Genomic DNA, 25,820 nt, shown 5'->3' on the forward strand with positions numbered 1-25,820 from the left:
GGTTCATTTGAATCCCCACGTTAGTACCCGTGAAATTCAAAGGCAAAGTGGTATACCTATGGCTACTGCTTGGAGAATACTGAGAAGTCAACGTTATCATCCATATCATATTCCTTTGACTCAGGATCTCACACCTGCTGATATGAGGTTAAGGCTACAGTTTTGCCAATGGGCACGACAAATGATTGCTAATTATCGTCACTTTTTTCAATACGTAATGTTTTCTGATGAAGCAAAATTCAAAAGCAACGGAGAGCTTAACCGACACAACTGTCATTATTGGTCGAATGTTAATCCGCATTGGTACAGGCAGATAGATAACCAAAATCGTTGGAGTCTTGATGTTTGGTGTGGAATTGTTAACGGATACCTTGTAGGCCCATACTTTTTCGATGAAAATGTAAATGGCCATAATTTTTTACAGTTCCCGAGAGAACGTCTTCCAGTACTTCCTGAAGAAGTAGATTTATACGCAAGAGCAAGAATGTGGATTTAATTAGATGGAGCTCCTGCGCACTATGCTCGAATAGTTAGACAATATCTTAATCAAAATTACCGTGACAGGTGGATTGGACGCACTGGACGTGGATATTTGGGTGTTCGATGGCCACCGAGATCTCCAGATATGACATCACCCGATTTCTATTTGTGGGGGTATTTGAAAGATGTTGTTTATGAACATGAAATTACAACAAGGGAAGATATGATCCACCGAATTCAAACCGCTTGTGAAAACATTCCAAGAGCTGTATTACTCAGAACAGTAGAACATTTTCAGCAGCGAATTGAATTGTGTATCCAAAAAATGGTAGTGTCTTTGAGCACCTGCGTTGAATTTTGAGCAAAAGTGAGAGGCAAGGGGACTCACTCTAATTAAGCACCCCGAAAAGTGAGAGGTACGGAGACTCACTCTAATCAAGCACCCCGAAAAGTGAGAGGCAAGGGGACTCACTCTAATCAAGCACCCCAAAGGGAACACAATCCTATTACGACCACGTCGTTGTTCCTGGGTAACGCTAAAGTTAGGATATAAATATGGACTTCACATAACATTTGATATTGCATTTTTGCACTTTTGACCTTACAAAATGGCTTTAAAGTCAGCAAAGCATAATCACATTTTAAGTCAATTATTCTCTTAATGTTTATTACAATAACAAAATGATAATTCTACGAAAAAATTGAAAGGAAAATCTTAGGCTGATACTTCTTATGTGACCTTGAATTGACCTTCTCAAGGTCACTAAGGCAAACTTGAAATGTCATTTCCGACGTAATTTTTTCCGCTGCTCCGTATTCCGAGGTCAAAAATAGGGGTTCCCGTTAAAAAAATTACAATGACCTTCAAATGACCTTGAAAATCGAGTTCAAGGTCAAAGGTGTTGGTGTATTAGATGGCCCCTTTTGCTCCGTTCAACTTTTGTCAAGGTCATCTTTCGACATCAGTAAAGTAAAACCAGACAAACAGCTGTTTAGCAAATTTTTTGTTATTTGACCTTGAATTGAACTTTTCAAGGTCACCAAAGCAAACTTAAAATATCCTTTGCGACGTAATTTTTTCCGCTGCTCCGTATTCCGAGGTCAAAAATAGGGGTTCCCGTTAAAAAAATACAATGACCTTCAAATGACCTTGAAAATCGAGTTCAAGGTCATAGGTGTTTGTGTCATTCGATGGCCCCCTTTACCCCCTTCAACTTTTGTTAAGGTCATTTTTCGTTAAAATTAGTTTTTCCATGGTTTTTTTTCGTGGTCGGATTAAAATGAAACACCCTGTATATATATTTATAGCTCTGAAGAAAATTAAAATGTAATGAGATAATAATAATAACTACAAAAAATTAAAAGGTTACGCTATTAAAAATTTCAATGAATTTTCAATAACAAAATTGGATGCCATGTTCGATTTCAATTTCGATGAATCAGCAATTATAGAGAATGATTTAGGTAGCATGAGTGAAATATGTAAATTCTGTAATGCTAAACATTTTAAATTTGAAATATTATGTGATAAGAAGTTTGCTAATTGTTGCGATAAAAGAAACGTTGTATTATCTGACAATATTACTTATCATTAACGTTTAAAAGAATTAGTTTCTGGAAATACTGACGAAAGTAAACACTTTTTAAATCGCCTCGCAATCACGATGACAAACTAATGTGTCATTTTCTTTAATGCTATTAAAGGAATTAGATAATTTTTTTCGACAAGTATGATGCACGAAGTCGAAATGGAAGAACAAAATCGTTTGAAAAACAACAACGTTGAGTTAAATAGTAAAGAAATTATAATGTATTAAACACGCAATTTTAATCATGATAAACGTAGATATAACGCAGCTAAATGTGATAAAGTAGCTATGGTATTTGTAGGTGAACATGGTCAACCACCAGAAGATCGAGATGTATGTATATATATTCAAAACATAGAGCACCTATTAATATACAGTAGATTAGTAAACACGTAGATTCTTTGTCATATCCACTGATGTATCCTAATTGAGTTTTAGATGGATGCCCAATACAAAAAATAAAAATAACAAAAACAATATTTCAATGCTACAATGTTATTGTCATAGCATCAGAAACGATTTTAATCCTTACTTAAATTTAGGAAAGTCAACTCAACAATGCATAGTTGATGCTTGGGTAACAGTTAAAGGTTCACGATTATTTTTTTAAAATAAAAATCAACACCAATTGAGGACAGATTTATATAAAGGTGTCATAATAATAACTTAGAATGATAACTTAAAATAAAAGTAACGATGATAACGTAAAAAATGGAAGAAAGGTTATATTACCTTCAACATTTTCAGGAAGTCCACGATCGTTACAACAAAACTTTTTAGATTCAATGACAATAGTTTAAAAGTATGGTAAACCAGATCTTTTTATTACTATGACATGTAATCCAAAATGGAAGGAAATTAAACAAAATTCGAGAAAAAATGAATGAGCTATTGATAGATCTGATTTAGTAGCAAAAGTTTTTAATGCAAAAGGTAATGAATAATTAATGAATAATTAAATTATAAGCAGAATGTACTTTGTAAATCCGAAGGATCGTGAAAGATTGTTTTCAAGATTATTATTACATGTAAAAGGGACTCAATCTTATAAAGAATTAAAAACATTCGCAAATGTTACATAAGCAACATTTCATGAAGTAGTTGTAGCTAGAAAATTAATAACCACTAATAAAAAATGGGACAAATGCTTGGAATAAGCAATTAAGGTTGAATTTCCTAAAGCTCTGTGTAACCTGTTTGGTTATATATGCGTATTTCATAACCCAGTAAATGTCAAAGAATTATTTGAAAAATATGAAACATATTTTTTATAGTTCATTTTTAACTAAAGAAATACATGAAAATATCACACCATATCAATTCTATTTTAACAAGTCACGGGTATACACTGACTGATTTTATTTATTTATTTATTAATACCAGAGTAAATTTACAAGGTATGTATTTCATACCTGGAAACCTGCAGAGGTAAATGGAATCACCTGTTCGCAGTCTGGTTGCAACGAAGAAAAACAAAAATATAAACAAAACTTAAAATTAAACTTGAAAATTAAGATATATACATTTAACATTAGTATCTAATTACAATTTTGCGTGTATTGCATACAGAACAATTGTTTTTTTTTTAACAGTTTGATCGTATTCAGTCTTTTATGACTTTCTTTTGAGTATTTATTCATATTCAATACTTTTAGTCGATTAGGAAGTGCATTATATACATTAATTGCTTTAATATAGCTGTTCTTATTCTTAATTCTCTTATTTGTTTTTGGTATGATAATACTTCTATTCCTAGTAACACTATCTGATGCTAAGAATTTTTCTTTGAGATTATAGTAGTGTAGTTTTAGAGCTTCGAAAGCAAACAGTTGTCCTATATTTAATGGATTGTCTTGTAATAAAAAGTTATTTTTATTGATGATTTTTAAAATTTTATATATGCACCGCCCCAAGCGATGGTTCCATAGGTTATAATGCTATGAAAAAATACGTAGTATAGCATTCTGAGTGTCTCTATGGGATTACTATCAAAAACAACTCCTAAATATTTAAAGTTTTCAACCCTAGTTATACTTTTATCAAGAATTTTGGCATTTATCTGGTACGCTTTCAATACTACTTCCAAAAGTCATGCACACTGTTTTTTCTACATGTAAGGACAACTTGTTTACTGCCAGCCACACGTCGTGTTTGTGATGATCCATGCGAGTGCTTGCGTCGAGTCTTGGTAGGTGTTCGGCGCCTAAGTATTAGACACATTAATTTTGTCGAGAGGTACACTAGCGGTAGCGCGAAGGTTCTTTGATATACGCACGATCATGCACAATCACGCACAATAGACGAATTCGCGAGAGTTTGTGCGCACCACGCAGCTCCGAAACACTACTGTTTTAGGCTATGTTCTCTCTCCTCTTAAACAAACACTGATGCACGTTTGTAAACGATGCAAGAAAAACTAGATAAAGACAACTAGACAACTTCTAGCTTGAAAAATCTAGTCCTCTTTCCTGAGAATCTTTGTGTAGATAGATGCTTACTCCGTACGTTCGGCTCTCTGTAACTGCGATTCGTTTCGTAAAAGGCAGTGACGCTTAGCGGACACCTCTCTCTCTCTTTTACTATTACAGTTGCACATAATTAATATGTACTGGAGACATTCGCGGCGTAGTATAGTATATTGCACTGATTGCTGAAGATAAACTTATGTAACCTATTATTTTATCACATATTCTTGTATAGTTGTACTTAATCAATTTGCAATAATTTCTTAAAATTTTGGCCATGCAATTCTCATCTTTTTAAATACAATCATAATTATTTTGCTAAAAGAGAAATTTTTGATGCAAAATATTATGATCATTAGAAAGTTCTCATTAAAATCTTTAAGATACATTACTCAACATAAGCATCTAAGCTATATCAGACATGAAATCATTGAAGACAATAAAACGCATTGAGGTTAAAAGCAAATTCAAAGTATAAGAGAGTCGCGCTGCTCCCCGACAACACAGTGTATAAAAACGTATGATTGCCATCGGGGTTGCGGGGTGCCTGCAGGAAGGCTTTTGGCAATACCTGCGGTTTAGAACCGGATAAAGTGAGATGGCTATATGACGCAATCATAAAACCAAGACTCACCCATGGGGCACTGGTATGGGGCCACAAGTGTGAGTTGATAACTCACACAAGGGCACTAGACAGGGTGTAAAGATTGGCCATGGGAGGAATCAGGGGATCCATGCGAACAACTCCTACGGTCGCTATGGAAAGACTGTTGGAACTCCCTCCACTAGGCAACGTAATAAGGGCAAATGCGTGCAGGACGTTCTGCAGAATAGCGGAATCAACGAACTGTTCGGATTTCAAGTATGCGGCACTTCTGGAATAAGTAATGCCGCTAATGGAAGGAAGAGGTTGTGACAGAATGAAAAATAAAAATTTATCCAGCTGAATTAATTCGTATTAATATTCGGGTTTTTTCTCTGTTTTTACATTCAGTATTGGATTTTCAAACTGCTAAAACGAAGAGGCTACTACTCATCGCCGCGTTAAAAGCCGAGAAAAATATACCAAGCGAAGTAAATACTTCTAACGCTAGAGCGTTAGAAGAAAATGTTACACTAACTAGCAGTGAAGTCATACAAGACAAAAATACAAAACTAAGTGTAGCAAATACTGCTAACGTTAAAGCGTTAGATGGGAATACTGCAGCATCTACCAGTGAAGGTATTATTTAAGATGTACATATAATTCTTGTAAATTAAATAAATCAATATTTAATTACAGGGAACGAGCCGCAAAATCATTAGAGAAAAAGAATGATTAATATAAAAAGAGACTTTTTACTGGGAAATGACCTTCAAATCCCAATGAAAAAATTTAAACCAACAGTTCCGGGGCACGGTCCTGGAGAATGTATTTGTATGTATTTCTTTTAATGTATAATTAGAAAAAAAAATTATCAGACCAGTAAACCATGAATAAAAATTGAATTTTTAATTTTCAGGTGTAATCCCCTCCTCTGGTGAGGAAGATACGCTCGACACATCGGTTATGCCCTGCCCACAACAGCAGCAGCAGCTACAGGAGACTACACCTACGGTAGCGCAGGGTGATGATGTGCCTGCTTCACAGTTCGAAGAGGGCCAACGGTTCGAAACATCAGAACCGACTCTTCAATATGAAGTGGCATTTGATGCAGGTCATTGATTTATTTACTAATATGTACCGATTCAATATTATAAATTTTCTAATATCTAATTTATTTCTATAGATAACGAACCATTTCACCGCTTTCCGAATACAGGTGCATTTAACACTCGAAGCTGAAAATTATTTAAAAAACATTTCACAAAGAGAGCCATGAATTGATTATTGCTTGTAAAAAACAATTGTATCCAGTGATCATATTTTTGTTTAATATAAAATAAATATGAAATATACAAGACTGGTTTTATTTTATATTCGTCACACATAATGATTTGCAATTTACATTTAAAAATGAATTTTTAAATTTAATGAAATTCAACTTTAAAGTTTGTAACGGTGTGGGTAAGCCGTACTAAAAGGTGGCCGGTAGTGCGGCGTACTCCACACGCGAGTTGCACCCCACAGCTGTGAACCATTCGGACCACTACACCGTTTCCCGGTAGGATGATATAGGGGTTCGAGTGAGAAACACAATTCAGTTTAATAATTAAAGGTTTGAATATATTGTAAAGATAAGTAATACAAATACACAGGTGACGTGTTCAGCCGGTAATGTCGGTCTCGACGTGATTGATCGGATCTCTGAAAGAGGATTGCTACTTAGATACCGTTACTTAATTATTAATGTTAGATTATAATAATACAAATGTTTATTACGTACGGATCGCGATTCTTCTACCGGAGCTGTCGTCGTCGGTTAATACCCCTTTCGGGTCGGTAAAGACGGTATGGTATCGGTAATCGGTTAAGCAGGAAGTTACTTAGCTGACGGCCAACTCGAGTAGGTCCCTAGGAGCTAAGGGTCGCACCCCTTAACCCGAGACTGGAGGTTGCACCCTGCCAGTCGAAGGCGAAGGATCACTTAAGACTTACGAGTGTAAGTCAAGACAACAAAAGCCGTGATCGATGCGCGCCGATCTCGAGCGGTTCGCCCCTATTAGTACTCTCTCGGAGTCCAGTCATCTTGTGAGTTTCTCGTATCCACCTAGTGGTCGGGTGGCGAACTATTGGCGCGCTGTGCGATATACGCGCTGGCGTATTCGTCACAAATTTAGTAATTTATTTAAAATTTTTAAAAATTATATTCTGCTTTTTACCTTCTACTTATGTGTGTAAATAACTATCGCTAAAATCATTACCATACTTTTAGAAAAATGTACGATACATCACTAATTATTAAAAAAATGAACTCTTAAATCTAGTAATTGAAAAAAGATCAAAATAGAAAATATTAAAATTTTAGAACAGCAAACTGTTGTTCAAATTGGACACGGTATGAAAGGTGACGCCAGTACAGACGAAGGCAGCAACGAGGAGATATCTGAAGAAGCGAGAGCACCGGAGGAACGTGACGATGACTCCGACGAAGACAACGACTATGAAGAGGGGTTTGTAGAAGTAAGACCGCCTGGAGAGTGATTCAATATCTTCGCGAAACATTCACGGTATTATCCTAGATTCAGGACTACGGGTATAAAGACAAAAATAGCATTAAGGTTCCCAGAAAACTGTAATGAAGATCCTATTACACGGTTAAACGGATCTTTGCGAGATATTAACACTTTTCTTAAATGGCTATGCTGGTAAAAATATTGTAGGATATATATTAGAAAATGCAACGTTGACGCGGGGTGATATTTTCATGTCATTTAGGCCTGTTGAGGAATTCAATTTTATGCATTGTAACGTTGCAAAAATTTGCGACGTTCCAAGACGAGCGGGTCCTAGACCGGGGTGGCAGCAGGGCGTCCCGAGGCCGAAAAGTATGCATGTGTGGAACGATAACTTATGCGTGTGTGTGCGTTTTTCTTTACATGATTCCCGAGTCGAGAGCGGCGCCGAGAATCACCGCTGGAGCGAGAGAGAGAGAGAGAGAGAGGTGTCGAGTTTACAGCGTTGCCGGATCTACCAAAGCACGAGAGGTCGGCAAAGCAGAAATCCGTAGCGGAACTGGAGGAGAGTTACTGACGGCAACGAAGCTACAGGGCCGACGAAGGGCCGAAGAATAAATTTAGCTATAGGTTTATCTTTTGTAATTGCGGAGTTTCAGTGTATGAGTGTGAGTGTGCAATCGCGTTCGAATTTGTCAGAGAAGCGTGCGCTAACGGGGCCTGGTAGGAGGCGCGGGGATTCGCAAATAGTGACGGCGCGAGAAAGCCAATCAGCGGTCTCTGCCGCCGCCGCCGCTGGCCGTGAGCTCGAACAAGGAGCAGCGCTCGCTCTCTTGCTTGCTGACTCTGGTCTGGGACGGATGTGTCTCTCAATGCTCTCAAACAAAAGGTCAGTAGTTGTCTCCTTCTGAACATCTTCTCCGAGGTCAGGTGTGTTGCGAAGGCCTTTGGTCGACGTAGCGCAAACGGGTTGCGGCACGGAGAGTTTCGTGTTCGTGCGTGTTTGTCGTTGTTGAAATCGCGGGTTTTTCTTGAGTGTCTTTGTGTGGGTTTATCTTGAACGGCTTCGTCCTATGTTTCGGCTTATCTTTGCGGATCTGGTGACCGTGCGGTTTGCAGCAACGGGGAAATAATACAGTGTAATTCAGAAGTCGTTTAGTGTAAAAAGATCGGAATCGGTAGGAAAAAGCACTCATCGCGCATTTGTTAAAGAAAAGCGATCGGCGCGAGACTCGTGACGGGCGGGTGCAAGCGAGAGCGACAGCGGTCACTCGTTGCAGGCAGGGCCGCGTGAAGTTTCGGTCGGGACGGGGAATAGAATTGTGATTCTTTGACGGCTGCTGACCATCTCCTGGTACGAGCGAGGGTAACAGCGGTTATCCGTCGTACGCTGCAGAGGCACGAGCAGGGTCAAATCGGTGCCTGAGGTGTGTCTCAGGAAGGTCGGCCGCGTCTTGGCATTCCAGGTTCGAGTTGCAAGACGGTGCGCGCGGCGAGTGAACGTTGAGAGTCGTCCGGGGACAGGTGATAGAGCACCGCCCGATGCACAGGCTGGCTCGGAGTGTCGCTTCTGGGAAGTGCCGAGGAGTCCGTACGACCGTATGAGTGAGATTTGAATGAATGTGTTTCGGCTTCGGGACAAAGAAAGACGGTTTCGGTAGTGGCTTATCTAAAAGCGTAACTTTTGGGTTTAGATAGAAAAGGCTTATCTTAGTTTGGCGGTGACTAGGTCACAAGTTGTATTGAGCACTGGAACACGGTGACATAATAAATGGAAATAAATTAGATAAACCACTTGAAACGTTACGTTTGTTAACCCTTATCACCTTCCTCACTGACTGCTCCCACCCTACTCAAAATAAGATCCCGGCTGAGCTGCGGGAAATTCGGTAGCGCGAGAGTGCAGGCAAAAGAAAGAGACTTCGCGGTCTTGACGATTTGGTCGTCTGGCGCCCCTTTGTTCGAGAAAGAACCTGCACTGTCGCTAAGCCGAACGGGAAAATACGGCGATTACAGAATAAAGTAAGAGAGAAGTAGGAAGACTGTTTCAGCATTTATTAGAAATTATTCGCAAAGTCACTCAGAGTAATGCCGAATTTGATGTTTACGAGCCTATGATTCTGAGTCCGTGTATTGTGCGGCCACTAGCTGGTAGAGCACGTAAAAAATTGACGCATGAAAATATCTCTGAAAGATCTATTTTAGATATTTTAATCAGCGATAATTTATGTTTCCTGAGATATCTGGTTGTAGCGCGTGTATATGCTGAAAGAGGCTATATTCGTGTTGGAGATTTGCAGAAAAAATCAGATAGTATGAGACGACCGAGAGGCTTGCTACAGAAACGACTAGCAGAAGAGCTTGTAAATAAAGCTCAAGTTCGTATACCTACTAACGGGTGTGGGATTCGTGAAATAAGGTTGTTTTAAAAATATCTGGCTTTTGAACCGATAGCAATAATAGTATATAAATTTCGCACTCTAGGAAAAGGTGAGAAACCTATTTTTGACGGGACATCAGAAGTGTTGGCATTGAAAGGAGAAATTTTATATACTTTAAGAATATTATACTATAGTAAGAAAAAACATTTCCAGCTTATTTTGAATATTTTAAAAGCATCAGGCAGTCACGGTTTCTGTATCCCGTATAACAAGTCGTATAAAAACGAGCGAAAGCATAGATGTTCTTTCAAATGTAAAGCTTGCTTGAGAATATCTATATGTGAAAGAACCTTACGTATAAATTGTAATGACTGCTCGCGAACTTTTGAAAATCAAGAATGTTACGATTATCGTAAAAAAGAAGGGTCATGTGTTTTTACAAAAAAGAGGAAAGCGAGTGTTTGCAAAAGCATTTTTATTTGTAAAAAATGTCTAATTCATGTGAAGGGAAGAGAAAAAAATCGCGGACATCGTTGTGGCTACTTATATTGTAACATATGCAAATGCTATAAAAAATATAATCATTTTTGTTACATGGCTCTGCTACAAGGACCAAAAAAGAAATCTGCGACTGCGGATGATAACAAAAGAGAGAAAAAAATATTATTCGTTTTTTATGATTTTAAAACTAGACAGGACAAGCCTATTTCAGGAAGGGTTAGACTTTGAGCATGTCCCGACTTTGTGTTGCATAACAGGTTTTTACAGATTGTTTAGATAATAATGACTTGAATGAAAATTGTGATTCAGAATTCGTCAATTTATTTTTCGGAATAATACTGTCAAGGAGTTTGTAGATTTTACGATTCGAGAATCATCGAACTTTCTGCGTATAATATGTATTGCACATAACGCAAGAGGATTTGATGCGCAATTTATTTTAAAATACTCAGTTAACGAAAAATTGTACGATCCACCGTCAATTGTAATGTTAAAACTGGAAAAAAATAAAAAACATATTGAAACTGTATCAGTAAAAAAGAAGAAGAAAAAACAAGCTACGTCTAATATCTGATATATTTAAAAATAATTAAAATGTCGTTTTTACATAGTTCATCTTGCGAATGTCTAGAAGAAGAGCTATCTCTTTTTACAATTCCACCAATACAAACAATAATAGAAAGCTCGCAATGGGTAAATTATAAACCAATATCATCTCTCTCAGATGATTCGCCTATTGAATTCGTCGTCCCCGGTTCCGGTGAAGAATACATTGATCTTGCGCATACTATGCTACATTTACGTGTGAAAATAAAAAATTCAACTCAAGAAGAATTAACAGAGAAAAAATATGAAGTTGGTCCTGTAAATAATTTTCTTCATTTCATGTTTAATCAAGTGGAGGTTTCATTCAATCAGAAATTAGTGACAACAGCTAATAATGCATACGCTTATAAAGCGTATATTGAGACGTTGCTGAACTATGGTGCTGGAGCTAAGAATTCTCATCTTTCAAGCTGTCTTTGGTATGAGGATACACCAGGATTAATCGACGAGATCTCCAATAGTAATTTAGGCTATAAAAAAAGAAGTTCTTTAACTGAAAAAAAATGATGTGTAGATCTGCAGGGTCATCTTCATACAGATATTTTTAATCAGGAGAAATATCTTCTGAACGGTGTTGAACTTCGAGTAAAACTTTTAAGATCAAGAGATTCATTCTGTTTAATGGAGATAGGAAGTGATGTACATACAGTCAATATAGTGGAAGCAACTTTACTAATTCGGAGAGCAAAAATAAATCCTGGTATTTTAATAACTTATGCGAAAGCTTCATCAAAAGCAATAGCTAAATATCCGTTGACTCGTGTGGAAGTTAAAACTGTTACTATGCGAGGTGGTGTACTCGGAGAAATACTGGACAACATTATACTGGGACAACTACCTAGAAGAATTATTGTAGGATTCGTAGATAACAAAGCTTTTAACGGAAATAAAAAATACAATCCTTTTAATTTCAAGCATTATAACATAAATTTCTTTTCACTTTATATCGATGGTACACAAATACCATCGAAACCACTGCAGCCAAATTTCAAAGAGAATCTGTATGTTGATGCATATCACACGCTTTATTCTGGTAACGGAATTCATTTTTCGAATCAAGGAAATAATATTTCAAGAGAAAGTTATGCTCAAGGAAGCTGCTTGTTTGCTTTTGATTTATCTCCTGATTTTTCAGCAAGAGTACTTCACTTTGGAGTTTAGTAAAGCATGGAAATATGAGAAAGTTCGATTCGCTGAACCACTAGAATCTACAGTCAATTGTATTCTCTATGCTAAGTACGATAACGTGTTAGAAATTGATTCGTCAAGACAAGTTATCATTGACTTTAGTAGTTAATTCGTGGCAATAATTTGCTGTCACTAATTTCTAATTTTTCTATTGTGCAATAAACTAACGTCTTAAAAAAAAGCTCAATAGTCCTCTGCCTGTCAGCCTGAACAGACGTGTTAGTGAAGAGTTATTATGGATTTCATTATTGAAATTGAAGGCTTCCAAAACGATAAAGGATGTTTAATTCCTAAAGAGATAGCTGTCGTATCAGCGAACAAAAATTTTACGGCACATTGGGAGATTAGTCCCGTATGTAATTTTAGTGATCTGTCTGTAAGTGCTCGAAGAGAAAATAATTGGCTTACTCTGTACAAGCACGCTATCGAATGGTTCGAAGAAGAAGTACCTAAAAAATATATTTTCGCTAATCTCCGTGAGTTATCTACTCTTCGATCTCTTCCAGTCTGCACATACGGAGTTTATCCCTCGGACCAGATTCCGAAATTTTGGACAAAGCCAGCGATTATTGTATCTAATACGCAAGATCACACTAAACCTGGTAAACACTGTTTATAACAGATAGAAGGTAAGCTCGATGTGAATAAAGAAGTGTCATTTGCCATAAAAGTGTGTTAGTTATTTTCCCAAGACACGCCGGGTCGATTAATTTTCAACAGGTTATGGGCCCAGCACGCTTCCACTGCGCTGCTTAAGGCTTTACTAGACCTGTGCGTGTACTTGGTGAAAATATCTCGCGAGTGAAGTGCTGAAAAATACGGGTTTTCCCTTTAAGTGAAAAGTTCGACGCTCTGCATTCCAGCTTTGACGTGCACCGCTCGACCTGTGGAGGACAGGACAAGCTACAGGCATCTCAGCGTGGTTTTGCTGCGGAGACGACCGGTGACTCTTTGGGGACTATTTCAGCTCGATTTGTGCAACGATGTCCGATCAGACGAAAAGAGTGTCTGTTAATATGCCCAAGACAAGGGGTCAGTCACCGTCTTTCTCTTTGGTAAAGTGCGCGAGTGAAATTTTGCGGGAAGACGGTAAAATCTTCCAACGAGCATGACGCAAAATTTGTAGCGTGGCACGTGAGGCAGGCGATTCTTAGAATCAGCGCGAAGCCGGACAACGTGTTCGAGCATGCCCGCGCGCGTGTTTCGTCTGTGCGATGAAGCACAAGACGAATCAGCTGGACTTTCGGCAAATGCAGAAAATGCTCAAAACAACAATCAACCGTCGAATCAGACCATCTCAAATAAAGTAACATCAAATGCTCATGTAAGTAGAGATTATATAGCAAAACTAGTTCAAGATGAAGTTAATAAGATAGATTCAAATAAAAGTATTGGAAATATACAAGACAAAATTCAGATCGAAGTAATAAATAGAGATAGTACTTTTCGTAGACAATATAAATTAACTCAAAATTTGAATATTAACACTTTTTAGACTTTTTAAATTCAGAATTGACTCTTGCTGATTTATTGTACGTGATTTATTCGATGGTTAAGCCGACACGTGTACTCGATGAGACAAAGCTGGAAAAAGATAAAGTTCGAGTTCGCGATATTATCATAAATAGAATTGATATATCTTATTATGAAAAGGTATCTGATATTCGGGATCCTATCAAACGTATTAAAGTAAACGAATTAAACGTGCCTACAAGAAGTGTAAGAAAAGAGTTACACAGTATTATATATAACCCACATAAAAAGAGAGCATCTGCTTTCTGGGATAGGTTTGATAGAATAGTTCGATTATATCATAAATTGCCTGATACGCCTCCTTTGTCTGAAGTTGAGATAAACGATGCATTCTATGAAGCCATCGTTGTACATTTACCTCAAGTTAAAGAGACCGAGTTTTTGAATAAAAATACAACGGGCAAAGTTTTAAATTTAAAACAACTTAAGGATTATATTGTACAACAGGAATCAGCTCGAATTGGATCAAACGGGTCAACTGGACAGAAAGCAGAAGCTGGAGCAAAAGCCTACCTTGTAACTAATCCTGGGGTCCTTTGCTACAACTGTGGCAACAAGGGTCACTATAAAGATGAGTGCACAAGAAAAGGCAAGATGTGCTTCAGATGCAAAAGGTACGAAGGTCATGTTCATGCAGACTGCCCATACTCGGATAATCAGCTGGAAAAGGTTCTACAAGAAAATGAGAATCAAAGAAGGTATGAATCTTCAAATCCTTATCGGGGTGGTAAACACGGTGGATACAGTCGTGGTGGAAAACGACGTAATCCTGAAGCACCTAAGGGTAGCGACCCTAAGAAAACTAAGTCCGATAGAGGCCATGCCCGAGGCAGATCACGAGGAAAAGGTAGACAGAACAAGCAAAACAACAATAAATCTACCAAAGCCTCCGAATCTGGTGAGTGCATAAGTCTATATGTAGACACTAAGTTCCCCAACACGGTAGAAAGCGATAAAAATCAATTGATTAGATTTCTGGCGGACTCGGGTGCTACAGAACATATGACTAACTCTAAATTAATGTTTAAAACGTTCGATAATACTAAAAGACTTGATATTAAATGCGCAAATGACAATGACTCAGCGATCATAAAATCGGAGGGAGTATCTTGTCATTTTTGGTGTAACATTAGGGGTTACACCAAAAATGACAATTTCTTAAGCTTGAATAATGTGATTTATGCTAAGTCATTGTCGGAAAATTTGCTGTCATTAAGAAAATTTGTTGATAAGGGTTTAGGTATTTATTTAGACAATAAGAGAATCGATATTTTTGATCCAGTGTCAACGATTTTTGTGTCCGGAATATATGAGCAACCTTATTGGGTAATAGAGTTAGAAACAAATAACTCTGATGGAAATGAAAATAATAAAATAAATAAGGTTGTTACATATATAACCATAAGGCGTCGTGAATATCCGACTGTAAGTGTTGCACCCAATAAGAAGAGTGAGTCTGAGATTAAAGAGACAACTCGTGAACAAGACAAGCTTGAAAGTACTGAAATTAGTTAAGATAGTAAGCTTGATGAACCAATGCAAATTGATAATGAACTAAATGTAGAAGTAAATTCAGACAACAACAAGCTATGCTCTAGTTATTCAAATTTCGAAAACACTTTAAATGATAGAAAAATATGTAATTTAGATGTATCAGTTGCCTTAGAAAAATTAGATTGTGAATCCAACATCAGTAAAATCAATAATTTGTTTTACACCAATAAAGCCATGCTATGGCATGTTAGATTGGGACACGCTTCATTGAAAAAGTTGAAAGAATTTCAGAAAAAGTTTCCAAACTTGAAAAATTTATAGGAAATTAAGTTCGATGATTCTGTGATGAATTGCGAAGTTTGTATTGCGTCGAAATTTAATAAGTTACCCTTCAGTTCGACCAGACAGAGAGCGACTAAACCTCTGTAAATTGTTCACGCAGACACAATGAGACCGATTAGTCCAGCAACACATCCCAAGAAATACAGATTCATATCTGTATTTATCGATGATTATTCACGACTTGCAATAGCGTATCCAATGAAACACAAGAGTGAAACGGGTCACTGCCTTGAATCTTTCATTAAAAGCTCGAGAAATTTATTAGGATATGACGCTAAATTCTGTTATCTTAGATGTGATCAAGGTACAGAATTCGCAGGAGGATATACACAAGAAGTTCTCGATAAGTTTGAAGCAGAGCTAAAGTTAGCTAGCCCAGATACACCTGAGCATAACGGGGTGGCTGAACGATTTAATCAGACCATCCAAAAATTAACGAGAGCTTTAATGTATGATACACGCCTACCTGAGAATATGTGGGACCTTGCCCTGAATGCAGCAGTCTATTACTATAATAGAACGCCTCACAGCTCGAACGAAATGATACCACCCTTGCAAATGTTTAAACCAGATTTTAAACTCAATCTGGAACAATTAAAGCGTTTTGGTTGTATCGCTTATATCAAAGTACAAAGAAAGACAGGACCTAAGTTCGATCAGCTGGGAAAAAGAGTAGTACTAATAGGCTACAAACCAACTGGATATCTATTCTTGAAACCAGAAGAAGGTAAATACTACGAAAGCAGAGATGTTCGATTCAACGAAAAGCTTGTATTTGGAGACAAATACAATAAACAGAGCATCAAAGATTGGTCTAATCCAATGGAAGATATAAATAAGGAGACGTGGCTTGTTAAGTTTGATGAAGAGGATGAAATTTTGATCTCTGAAACGGAGGGAGAAAGACGGCGAAGAGGTCGCCAAAGAAAAGAAAAAGGAGTCGAACTCCCATCAGAATCACATACACTTGAATCCGACTTAAACCTGCTGGAAAGCGATGAACTGAATGCGTTCATTGCAACTGTAGAAAACGATCCAAATTCTTACAGAGAAGCCATGAGTACTAAAAATAAGCTTGATTGGCAAGGATCCATTAAAAGCGAATTAGACTCAATGGAGAAAAATAAAGTCTAGACAATTGTCGACAGACCTATGATTCAAGGAGGAAAAAGACCTAATATCATTGACTCAAGGTGGGCCTTAAAATCAAAAGTTGCTTTGGATAATGAAAGCAAGTATAAAGCTCGACTTGTGATAAGGGGTTTCAAAGATCAAAATAAATACAAATTAATGGAAACATATGCACCTGTTTCCCGGCTTCCTCTAATCAGATCAGTACTAGTCATAATAAACAAGTTAGATCTTGAAGTAAGACAGCTCGACGTTAAAACAGCTTTTCTGAATGGAACAATCGACAACGAAATTTATATGGAAATACCTGAGGGTATTGACTGCTCACCAGTAACCAGACGAGATAAAGTCTGCAAGATTCAACGTGCTTTGTACGGTTTGAACATAAGTCCGAAAAAGTGGTATGAAAAATTCACAGAAGTTGTAATAAAACTAGGATTAGAGTCTCACGATTCAGAGCCGTGTCTCTTTACTTGGCGAAACAACGAGAAATATCTGATAATGTTATTGTATGTTGATGACATACTGATAACCAGTAATGACACACATAAGCTAGATGAAATAACGTCAAAACTTAAGTTGGAATTTGAAATGTCTGACATGGGAGAGCCTAAGAGCTTTCTTGGCATTGAAATAAACAGAGACAGGCAAAATCGAACGATGACTCTGACTCTAGAAAATTACATAGACAAAATGTTAAAACGTTTTGGATATAGTGAAATGCATCCTCAAAGAACGCCAATGGTGACAAACCAAGTAGTAAATCGTGAAAGGCGAGAAAGAGAGGAAAGCGAAAATCAGCTCGAAAATACACTGAACAAAACAAACGGTCCTTATAGAGAAATAGTTGGTTCTCTTTTGTATCTTGCCAACACTGTACGTCCCGACATAACGTATGCGGTGAACGTGTTAAGTAGAAACCAAATTAATCCCACTGATGAGGAGTGGAAAATGGTGAAACGAGTTTGTCGGTATCTGAAACACGCCAGAAGTCTGGGTCTTAAGTTTGAAGGAAAGCTCGATAACTTGCAAGGTTTTTCAGATGCCAGTTTTGCTGACTGCAAAGGCTCGATTACAACGAGTGGATTTGTAATCAAACTGTACGGTGACACTGTAGCGTGGAAACCCCACAAACAGTCCTACGTAGCAATGAACGAAGCTTGTCAGGAAATGGTATCTTTGCAAAATTCATTAAGTTTGATTTTGAGAAACTCCTTCTCACCCATGACTCTTTGGTGCGATAACAGAGCTGCTGAGGCTAGTACTCAAGTAAGCAACACGAATAAACTCAGACACATGACCGAAGTTCGAGAACATTATGACCGAGAGTGTGTAGCCAGAAATCTAGTCAAAAACAGTTGGATTGCTTCTAAGCAACAAATAGCAGATATATTCACAAAGGCGTTGCCTTTCGAATTACATGCTAAACTAACAAAATTGCTCTTAAACTATGATTTAGAATATTAATGTTTGCTTGTTTCATTTCAGACGCTAAACCATAATGCTGGATGACGTTGTTGGAAATCTGCTCGGGAGGGAGTGTTGAGTGTAAGCGAGCAGACTTCTGCCCGCCGGAGACTCCATGCGTGCAAGGCATGATGGGGCTGCGCTCTCCCCCTCTTACCGGCCTCGCCGGCCAGCGCCGACGGCTGCGGCGGCGGCGCTCACTTCTCTCTGAGCTCTCGAGACAGAAAGACGCGTTCGCATTCTTATACGTTTTGAATATACTTATTTGTGTTTTATATAAGCTGGATCTTTGTAATAACACACTCTGTTTATAACAGAAGGTAAGCTCGATGTGAATAAAGAAGTGTCATTTGTCATAAAAGTGTGTTGGTTATTTTCCCAAGACACGCCGGGTCGATTAATTTTCAACATCATGTCTTATGTTTGTTTTATGTATACTTATACCAATAAATATAGACTTTTTTGTCTCTTTTGACTTCTTTGTCTCTCACCCTGTATACCTTTTATAACTAAAAATGACTATTTTTTGTTAACTTAATAATATTTTGAGAAAATTTATGGATTTACAAGGTAGAAAATGTCCGTGCAGATGGCTTTGTGTGTGTGCGTTTTTTTATGTGGCGTAGGCAGAGCAAGCTCTGCACAAGTGGACCTCCGACACCGGATCCCCACAGGTACTATCGTTGAACAATACTTCCGTGGGGCCCATTAAATAGCCTTTTTTGGCTTCTCCTTTAAAGTTTAACATTTCCATACATCCCCCATCCACCAAGGTGATTAGGGGTTCAGGATGGTATTCTTTATTCTGTATCGTCCTGCCGTCTTCTTCCTTTTGTATAGATATAGTTTGACACGTGACCCATCGACATGCTTTTTTCGCGAGGTTATGATGTTTATTTTCAGATATGTGAATTTAAAAAAAAATCACCTTTTTCATTTTATCTGCCGAAAAAAGCGGCCGATCCCGAGGACTAAACAAGGAAAAGTAGGTAATTTTATTTTTTTTTTTCAAATGCATTGTAGCTGAATTGTTTGTAACAATGGGATGATTGAAAAAAACGCAAAATAGTATTTTTCAAAAATAATTAATGTCCATACAAAAATAGCCGAGGAAATAAAAAGTAACTGTTTTTTCCTGAATTCGGAATCCAAAAATAGATATTCATGTCAAATTTTATTGATATTGACGGAGTAGTTCCAGAAATATTACGGTATACATCCACACACACACAGACACATACACACATACATCCATCCGGACATTTTCTAAAAACACTTGATTTGAACTTCAAACACACTAAAGAGTATTTGCTAGAAGTTTTTACGAAACACTAAATTTTACTATTACAAAGCTTCCTCTAGGAGGAAGCAATATAGTTGCGGACATTCAACCGTCCGCGATTCGACAGCGTGACATTACAGCGTTCGAGATTCTATAGTTATACACGTTATATACGTTAACAGCGTCCGCACAAAACAAACCTGTTCGCTTTAACAGGCAGCGCAAACAGACCATTGTCCCCATAAATCTCGGATACACTAACGTCTACTTGTTCACGTTAGATTTTTCAATATACCTCTAGTAACAATAAAAGCTCTCGAGTTTATGCTAGTTTACGAATAAATAAATAATTATTTGTAGAACTCGCGCAGACCGTCCTTATACCGAGTTGTCCTGAACTTGGATCCCCCACCACATAATTAATGCTATAAAACTGTCATACATAACTTAAAAAAAAACAACATTTTTTCAGCTTTAAATCCATTGTATATTTCATAGCGTCTACCGCGGCTCAAAATGACACAAACAATTTCTGTGCTTTTGTAAAATCAGAAATAATTATTTACCTGACTTTATATCGTCGGTCCCTACAAAGAGTAGTACGGTTCAGATGTCCTACGAAGAGTAGTACAGTTCATATTCGCCGCGAAGAGTAGTACAGTTCACGTTTTTTCGGCGAAGAGTAGTACAGTTCAGATTTTTGCGGCGAAGAGTAGTGCAGTTCAGATTCTCCCGGAAAAGACACCGTACAAACCTTACAGAAAAATAACCCTACACCCTAAACAATAGTATATTTCGAAATATATGTGTGCCAAGGATGATAGTAACTAATTTCACAACTTGACAAGTAGCTGGGATCTTGTTTTTGATCTAATGCTAATGTTCTTTCCCTGACATGCATTCGGTGCATTAATATCAATTAAACAAACATGAATGCAGGCAGTAAAATGTTGTAATAATCATGCAATCTTTTTAAGAAAAAGTGTACATGGGGCTCTGCCATGCTATGATCTGCCATGCTATGCTCTGCCATGCTATGCTCTGCTCTGCTATGCTATATAGCTGCTGTGTACAGAGGCATTTTTTCCGTTCGACGCGCGGCATCAGAGTTCTAGTTGTGGCTTACCATATTTGTTATAATTTTATTCAAAGGTGTATTACTGATACGATATCCAATTCCAAATAGTTATCAAAAAATAGCCTTTATTGTGCCCCAGGTAATTTATTACCTAGCTAAGCGAATATTTTTTCCGGCATTACTAAACAGCTTAGCCCAAGATCTTGAATTTAAAAAAAAAAAATTGTCGCAAATGACCGTCCCTATAAAAAATGCGAGCTATTTAAAATAGGATGAAATTCTTCGAAAATGCCTTCAAAACGCGAATTTTCAGTATTTTGTCAGATTTTCTCATTTTGGACGATTTTACCCTTTTTTTAATTGCTCGTAGCCGTCGTACCCTATTTTAAATGGTCTTTTAAAAACGTACTACTTTGAGAAAAAATGATAAATAAGCAAAAATAAGCACGAGACGATTTCGTCGGCGTAGGTCTATCTCTCGCTGTTCCTTGTAGTAACGTGTGCGCACGATACTACCCCGAGTGGAGCTCGAGTAGAACTGCCCGTTGCGCCGCGCGATCCGCCTTATGAAGGCTCGCGCCGCCTGGCGCGTCGCCGCTGAGTCGCTCGCCGGCTGCCGCGCTTCGCAATCGTGCGGACTCGCCCTGCGGATGTTGCGCGCGCGCGCATAATCCGCGTCATGCGGATTCGCCTTTAGTTCGTTGCGCGCGCGCTCGCTGCGCATGTCGCGTCTATTGCACACGTATTTAAATTACGCGCAACGAAATTTCGCGCTTAGAAAACAAAACAACTATGCGGACGAGAAAAGAAAAATAAATCTAAACAAATAAAACGCCATTGTACCGCACGACATATTTTTTTTACGCTGATTGGCACAACAAGTCCTTAAAAGTGATTTGTAATTGTATTGCGGTACCCTTAACACATATTTTTAATTTGTGCATTGAAAAACTATATGGCCAGATGCACTAAAAAAGGCCGAAATCCATTCCAATATATAAAGTAGGAGAAAAACGTAACATTACCAATTATAGGCCCATCTCATTTATATCTAATGTTGCTAAAATTTTCGAAAGAATTATCTATAACAGGCTATATGATTTTATCCAAAAAAATGGCATAATTTCCAAGCACCAATTTGGTTTTATGAAAAACATTGGTTTAAAAAATACTTTAAACTATATCACGCAAATATTGTACAATAAAGTAGATGTAACGATACCAACAATAGTCACTTTTCTCGACTTGGCTAAAGCTTTTGATACAGTCGACCATAAGTTGTTGTTAGACAAACTGTATTGTATTGGTATTAGAGGACAGGCGTTGGATCTTCTTCGAAGCTATTTGAATAACATATATCAAACTGTTAAAATTGACGGTGTAGAAAGTGATAGTTTACTAATAAGTATGGGTGTTCTACAGAGTACGATACCTAGTCTACTCCTATTTATTTTATATATAAATGATGTTCTAAAGGAAATTTCACTAGAATTAATTCTATCGTACGCAAACGATACTGCCGTAATAGCAACAGGCAATACGTGGATAGAGGCGCAAGAAAATGTGAATGATTTTCTAACTGTGATATATAAATGGTTGGCGGTAAATAAGTTATCTCTAAACGTGGATTAAACCGTTTGTATGACATTTGGAAGTTATTGCGACAGTGTACCGAAGCATATTGATGTAAAAATTCAGAATAGAAAGATAGCTAGAGTTGAAAATTACAAATACTTGGGAATTGTCATTGACTTCAATCTAAAATGGGATAAATACATCCAATATATAATTACCAGAAACACTAAGAATGATATATTATGCATTCTTCCATAGCATAATCAGCTATGGAATAGTAGCCTGGGATGGTGCCTATAGAAATAACCGTGATTTATTGCAACGTTTACAGAGGAAAATTCTTAAGATTATCAATAAAAATAATTTTAGTATACAAGATAGTCCATTGAACCTAGAGCAACTTTTTAATTTTGTATCCCTTAAAATCCATTATAATGATCTCAAAACTCAATTCCAAATGACTACAAGTGTTACTAGGAAAAAAGGCTTAATTGTACCAACGAGCAAAAAACGAGTAAGTGATAAGAACAGTTATAATAATGCTATTATAACTTATAATTCACTACCAAATGAGCTCAAGAAATTAGATATAAGCAAAACCGCGGCAAAAAGTAAAATTAAGATTTGGATTAAAACTAAAACCAAGTTTTCCAAATAGTTTTAAATTTGTTAAATTTTAAGAAAAGAAAATGTAAATAGTGTTGTTCAAAGGGTCTGATAATGTAATTATCTTTAGTTTTTAAGTACTAGTTTTAAGTTTTTTTGTTACGTACCAAGCTTGTACACAGGTAACTTAGTTTACCTCTACAAGGCTTGCTAGTATGCGTACTGTTAATATATACTATGTAAGCTATTATCTTGGTCTTAATAAATAAATAAATAAAAACAAAAGAAATTCACATGGAAGTTGATGAAAGATTATAGATTACCTGAGGCTTATAACTGTAGAATAGCTTTAAATGAAAAAAAAAACTGACCTACGGGCCATGATCGATTGACGGTTTATACTAAATTAATTTTATGATTCTTTTAGAAAACTTATAGAAATATAAAAATAAAAACTTTAATTAATCATTTAAATTATTGTTCAGTTATTCACGCTCGGACGAGACCGCGACAAACCTCACTCTATTGTTCTAGATTCAACACTTTCGCCCTTGTATCGAAATATACTGCTGTGTAGGTCGTAGAGTTATTTTTATATAGGGTTCGTATAGTGTCTTCCCTGGGAGAATCTGAATTGTACTACTCTTTGCCGCAATAATCTGAACCGTACTACTCTTCGCCTGCGAGAATCTGAACTGTACTACACTTCGTCGCAAAAATCTGAACTGCATTACTCTTCGCCGGAAAATCTGAACCGTACTACTCTTCGGAGGGATCGACGATATTTACTTCTTCCAATAATTATCGATTTTGGTGTTTTACATCTGCCAACCATCCCGTGACGGCTCATCTTTATTTTTATGTAGCATAGGAAGAGCAAGCTCTGCACAAGTAGCCCTCCGACGGTAGGCAGAAGCGACCCTTAATGCATTTCTCCTGTAAACTGTAGACAACCTTCATGCATAGGATTGCACCAACATAGCGTCTGCCCATATAGGGGCGACGTACAACATAATTAAAGTCGTTACGCTTGCTAATAGTATCCTTCAGTCCTGTAAGGGCTTACCTACATTTGACATTAACCTTGATAGAGCAGCACTAGCTCTTGCGGCCTTATCTCCAACTATAGCAAGATGCTCTTTGAATGTCAATTTTGCATCTATAGTGATGCCCAGGTATTTAATAGTTGATTGAGAAACAATCTTGTGTCTATCAACAGTCAACGATATCGTGTTAATTTTTTTCTGGCTAAATATGAGGATAGCCTCCGTTTTATGGCTAACAAGCTCTAGACCTGTCTCGATCAGCCACTTTTGAATTATTTGAATAGCCTCGTTAGCAATTTCTGCTACTACGTTCTTTTCATTTGCTACGAACACTACTGCGATGTCATCTGCAAATCCTACAACTATTACTTCTTTGGGTAGTTACATCGTATATAATGTTTCGCGTTTGCGGGCCCATCACTGACCCTTGGGGGACGCCTCCTGTGACTTTGTAGGCTTCTGTGCCATTTTCTGTGTTCTATAATAGGGTTCTGTCCTTCAGGTTATCCAACATAATCCTTTTTATATACACAGGTACTTCCTTTTTTCGTAGTGCCTCTTGCACCTTACTCCAGTTAGCCGAGTTGAACGCATTTTTGACATCCAGTGTAATAATAGCACAGTACTTCTTGGATCCTTCTTTCCATATTTTCTCTTTTGTCGTTGGTTTGCCAGTGTCGATCACTAAGCTGATGGCATCTAGGGTAGAGCACTTCTTTCTATAGACATATTGGTGTTCAGCTAGTCCACTTTATCTTTCTGTGGCCTGGTACATCCATACGCAGATTATGCGTTCAAGAATCTTGACTGAAGTGTCTAGCATGCATAGTGGTCTGTGTGATGCGGTTTCTCCAAGTGCCTTATCTTATTTTGTTAGCTGCAAGAGCCGTTCTTTTTTTCAGTCTGTAGTAAACGTTCCTTCCTTAAGATTGTACAAGTCTACGAAGACTTCAGGCCGGGCGTAGATGACATGTTTCAATGCAATATTGGATATGCCATCCAAGCCTTGTTGTTTTCCACCTTTTTGCATGCAATTAGCAGCTCCTATGTAGTGATTAGAGAATGAATTCATTCTCGGTCCTTTCTTTGATTTCATATGTTCCATCTAATTGAAGGGGAAACAGTGTAGTCGCAATACAGTGCATTAGGGGTCCAGCCTGGGTTAAATCCTGCAAAAAAACAACAAAATATTCGTCTGATAAATTTTTTTCTTTTTACGTACATTAGAAAATAAAAAATATCTACTAAAAATATTTACAATATACACTATTCCTACCGAAAAATATTATATGTATATATATATATATATATATATATATATATATATATATATATATATATATATATATATATATATATACACACACACCATACAAAATCACTGACCAAAATTCATGAAATTTTACTATATACATAAGTGTTTTTAGTCACTTGCCACGGCTTTGTGAAAGATCCGGACCGTTTCCTTTACTCTACCCAGGCTTAAAATATATCTTAAACATGCCCCCTCAGACCTAATGGAAGAAATTTTTGAAAAATATTAATTAAATATTATTATCCATACGTTGTATACATAGCTAATAAATTTAATTGACATTTCTCACACTGTACTTGATGCTAATAACATTTAATTAATATTTTTTAGAAATGTCTTTCATTAGGTCTGGGGGGGGCATGTTTAAGATATATTTTAAGCCTGGGTAGAGTAAAGGAAACGGTCCGGATCTTTCACAAAGCCGTGGCAAGTGACTAAAAACACTTATGTATATAGTAAAATTTCATGAATTTTGGTCAGTGATTTTGTATGGTATATATATATATGATATTTTTTTTAATTCCAAGAATAGTGGATAATGATCAGTAATAGGCGTCATAAGTGTTAGCGATTTTGTATTCAGGAAGTCAGTTTTAATAAAGATATTATCAATACACGTTCCTTCATTTGTAGTTATGTTTGTTG

General features: G+C 37.2%; 2 protein-coding genes and 1 long non-coding RNA gene across 26 annotated transcripts in view; all 3 read left to right on the forward strand.

Moving 5' to 3' along the window:
• LOC103316326 (serine/threonine-protein kinase PAK 3) overlaps window positions 1–25,820 on the forward strand; it is a 271,885-nt gene that overhangs the window by 70,169 nt on the left and 175,896 nt on the right. The gene's annotated exons all lie outside the window — the stretch shown is intronic.
• Window positions 1,884–3,230, forward strand: LOC116417385. The gene is made up of 2 exons (XR_004227657.1): window positions 1,884–2,402; window positions 2,508–3,230. It is a non-coding gene; the product is annotated as an uncharacterized LOC116417385 (long non-coding RNA).
• LOC103316992 lies at window positions 3,785–6,475 on the forward strand. Its single transcript, XM_008213521.4, has 5 exons — window positions 3,785–5,443; window positions 5,529–5,756; window positions 5,817–5,951; window positions 6,037–6,231; window positions 6,304–6,475. The coding sequence occupies exons 3-5, from the start codon at window positions 5,849–5,851 to the stop codon at window positions 6,357–6,359; spliced, it is 354 nt and encodes a 117-aa protein (XP_008211743.1). The 5' UTR covers window positions 3,785–5,443; window positions 5,529–5,756; window positions 5,817–5,848; the 3' UTR covers window positions 6,360–6,475.

This window comes from Nasonia vitripennis, assembly GCF_009193385.2.
Source record: "Nasonia vitripennis strain AsymCx chromosome 4 unlocalized genomic scaffold, Nvit_psr_1.1 chr4_random0010, whole genome shotgun sequence".
NCBI lineage: Eukaryota > Metazoa > Arthropoda > Insecta > Hymenoptera > Pteromalidae > Nasonia > Nasonia vitripennis.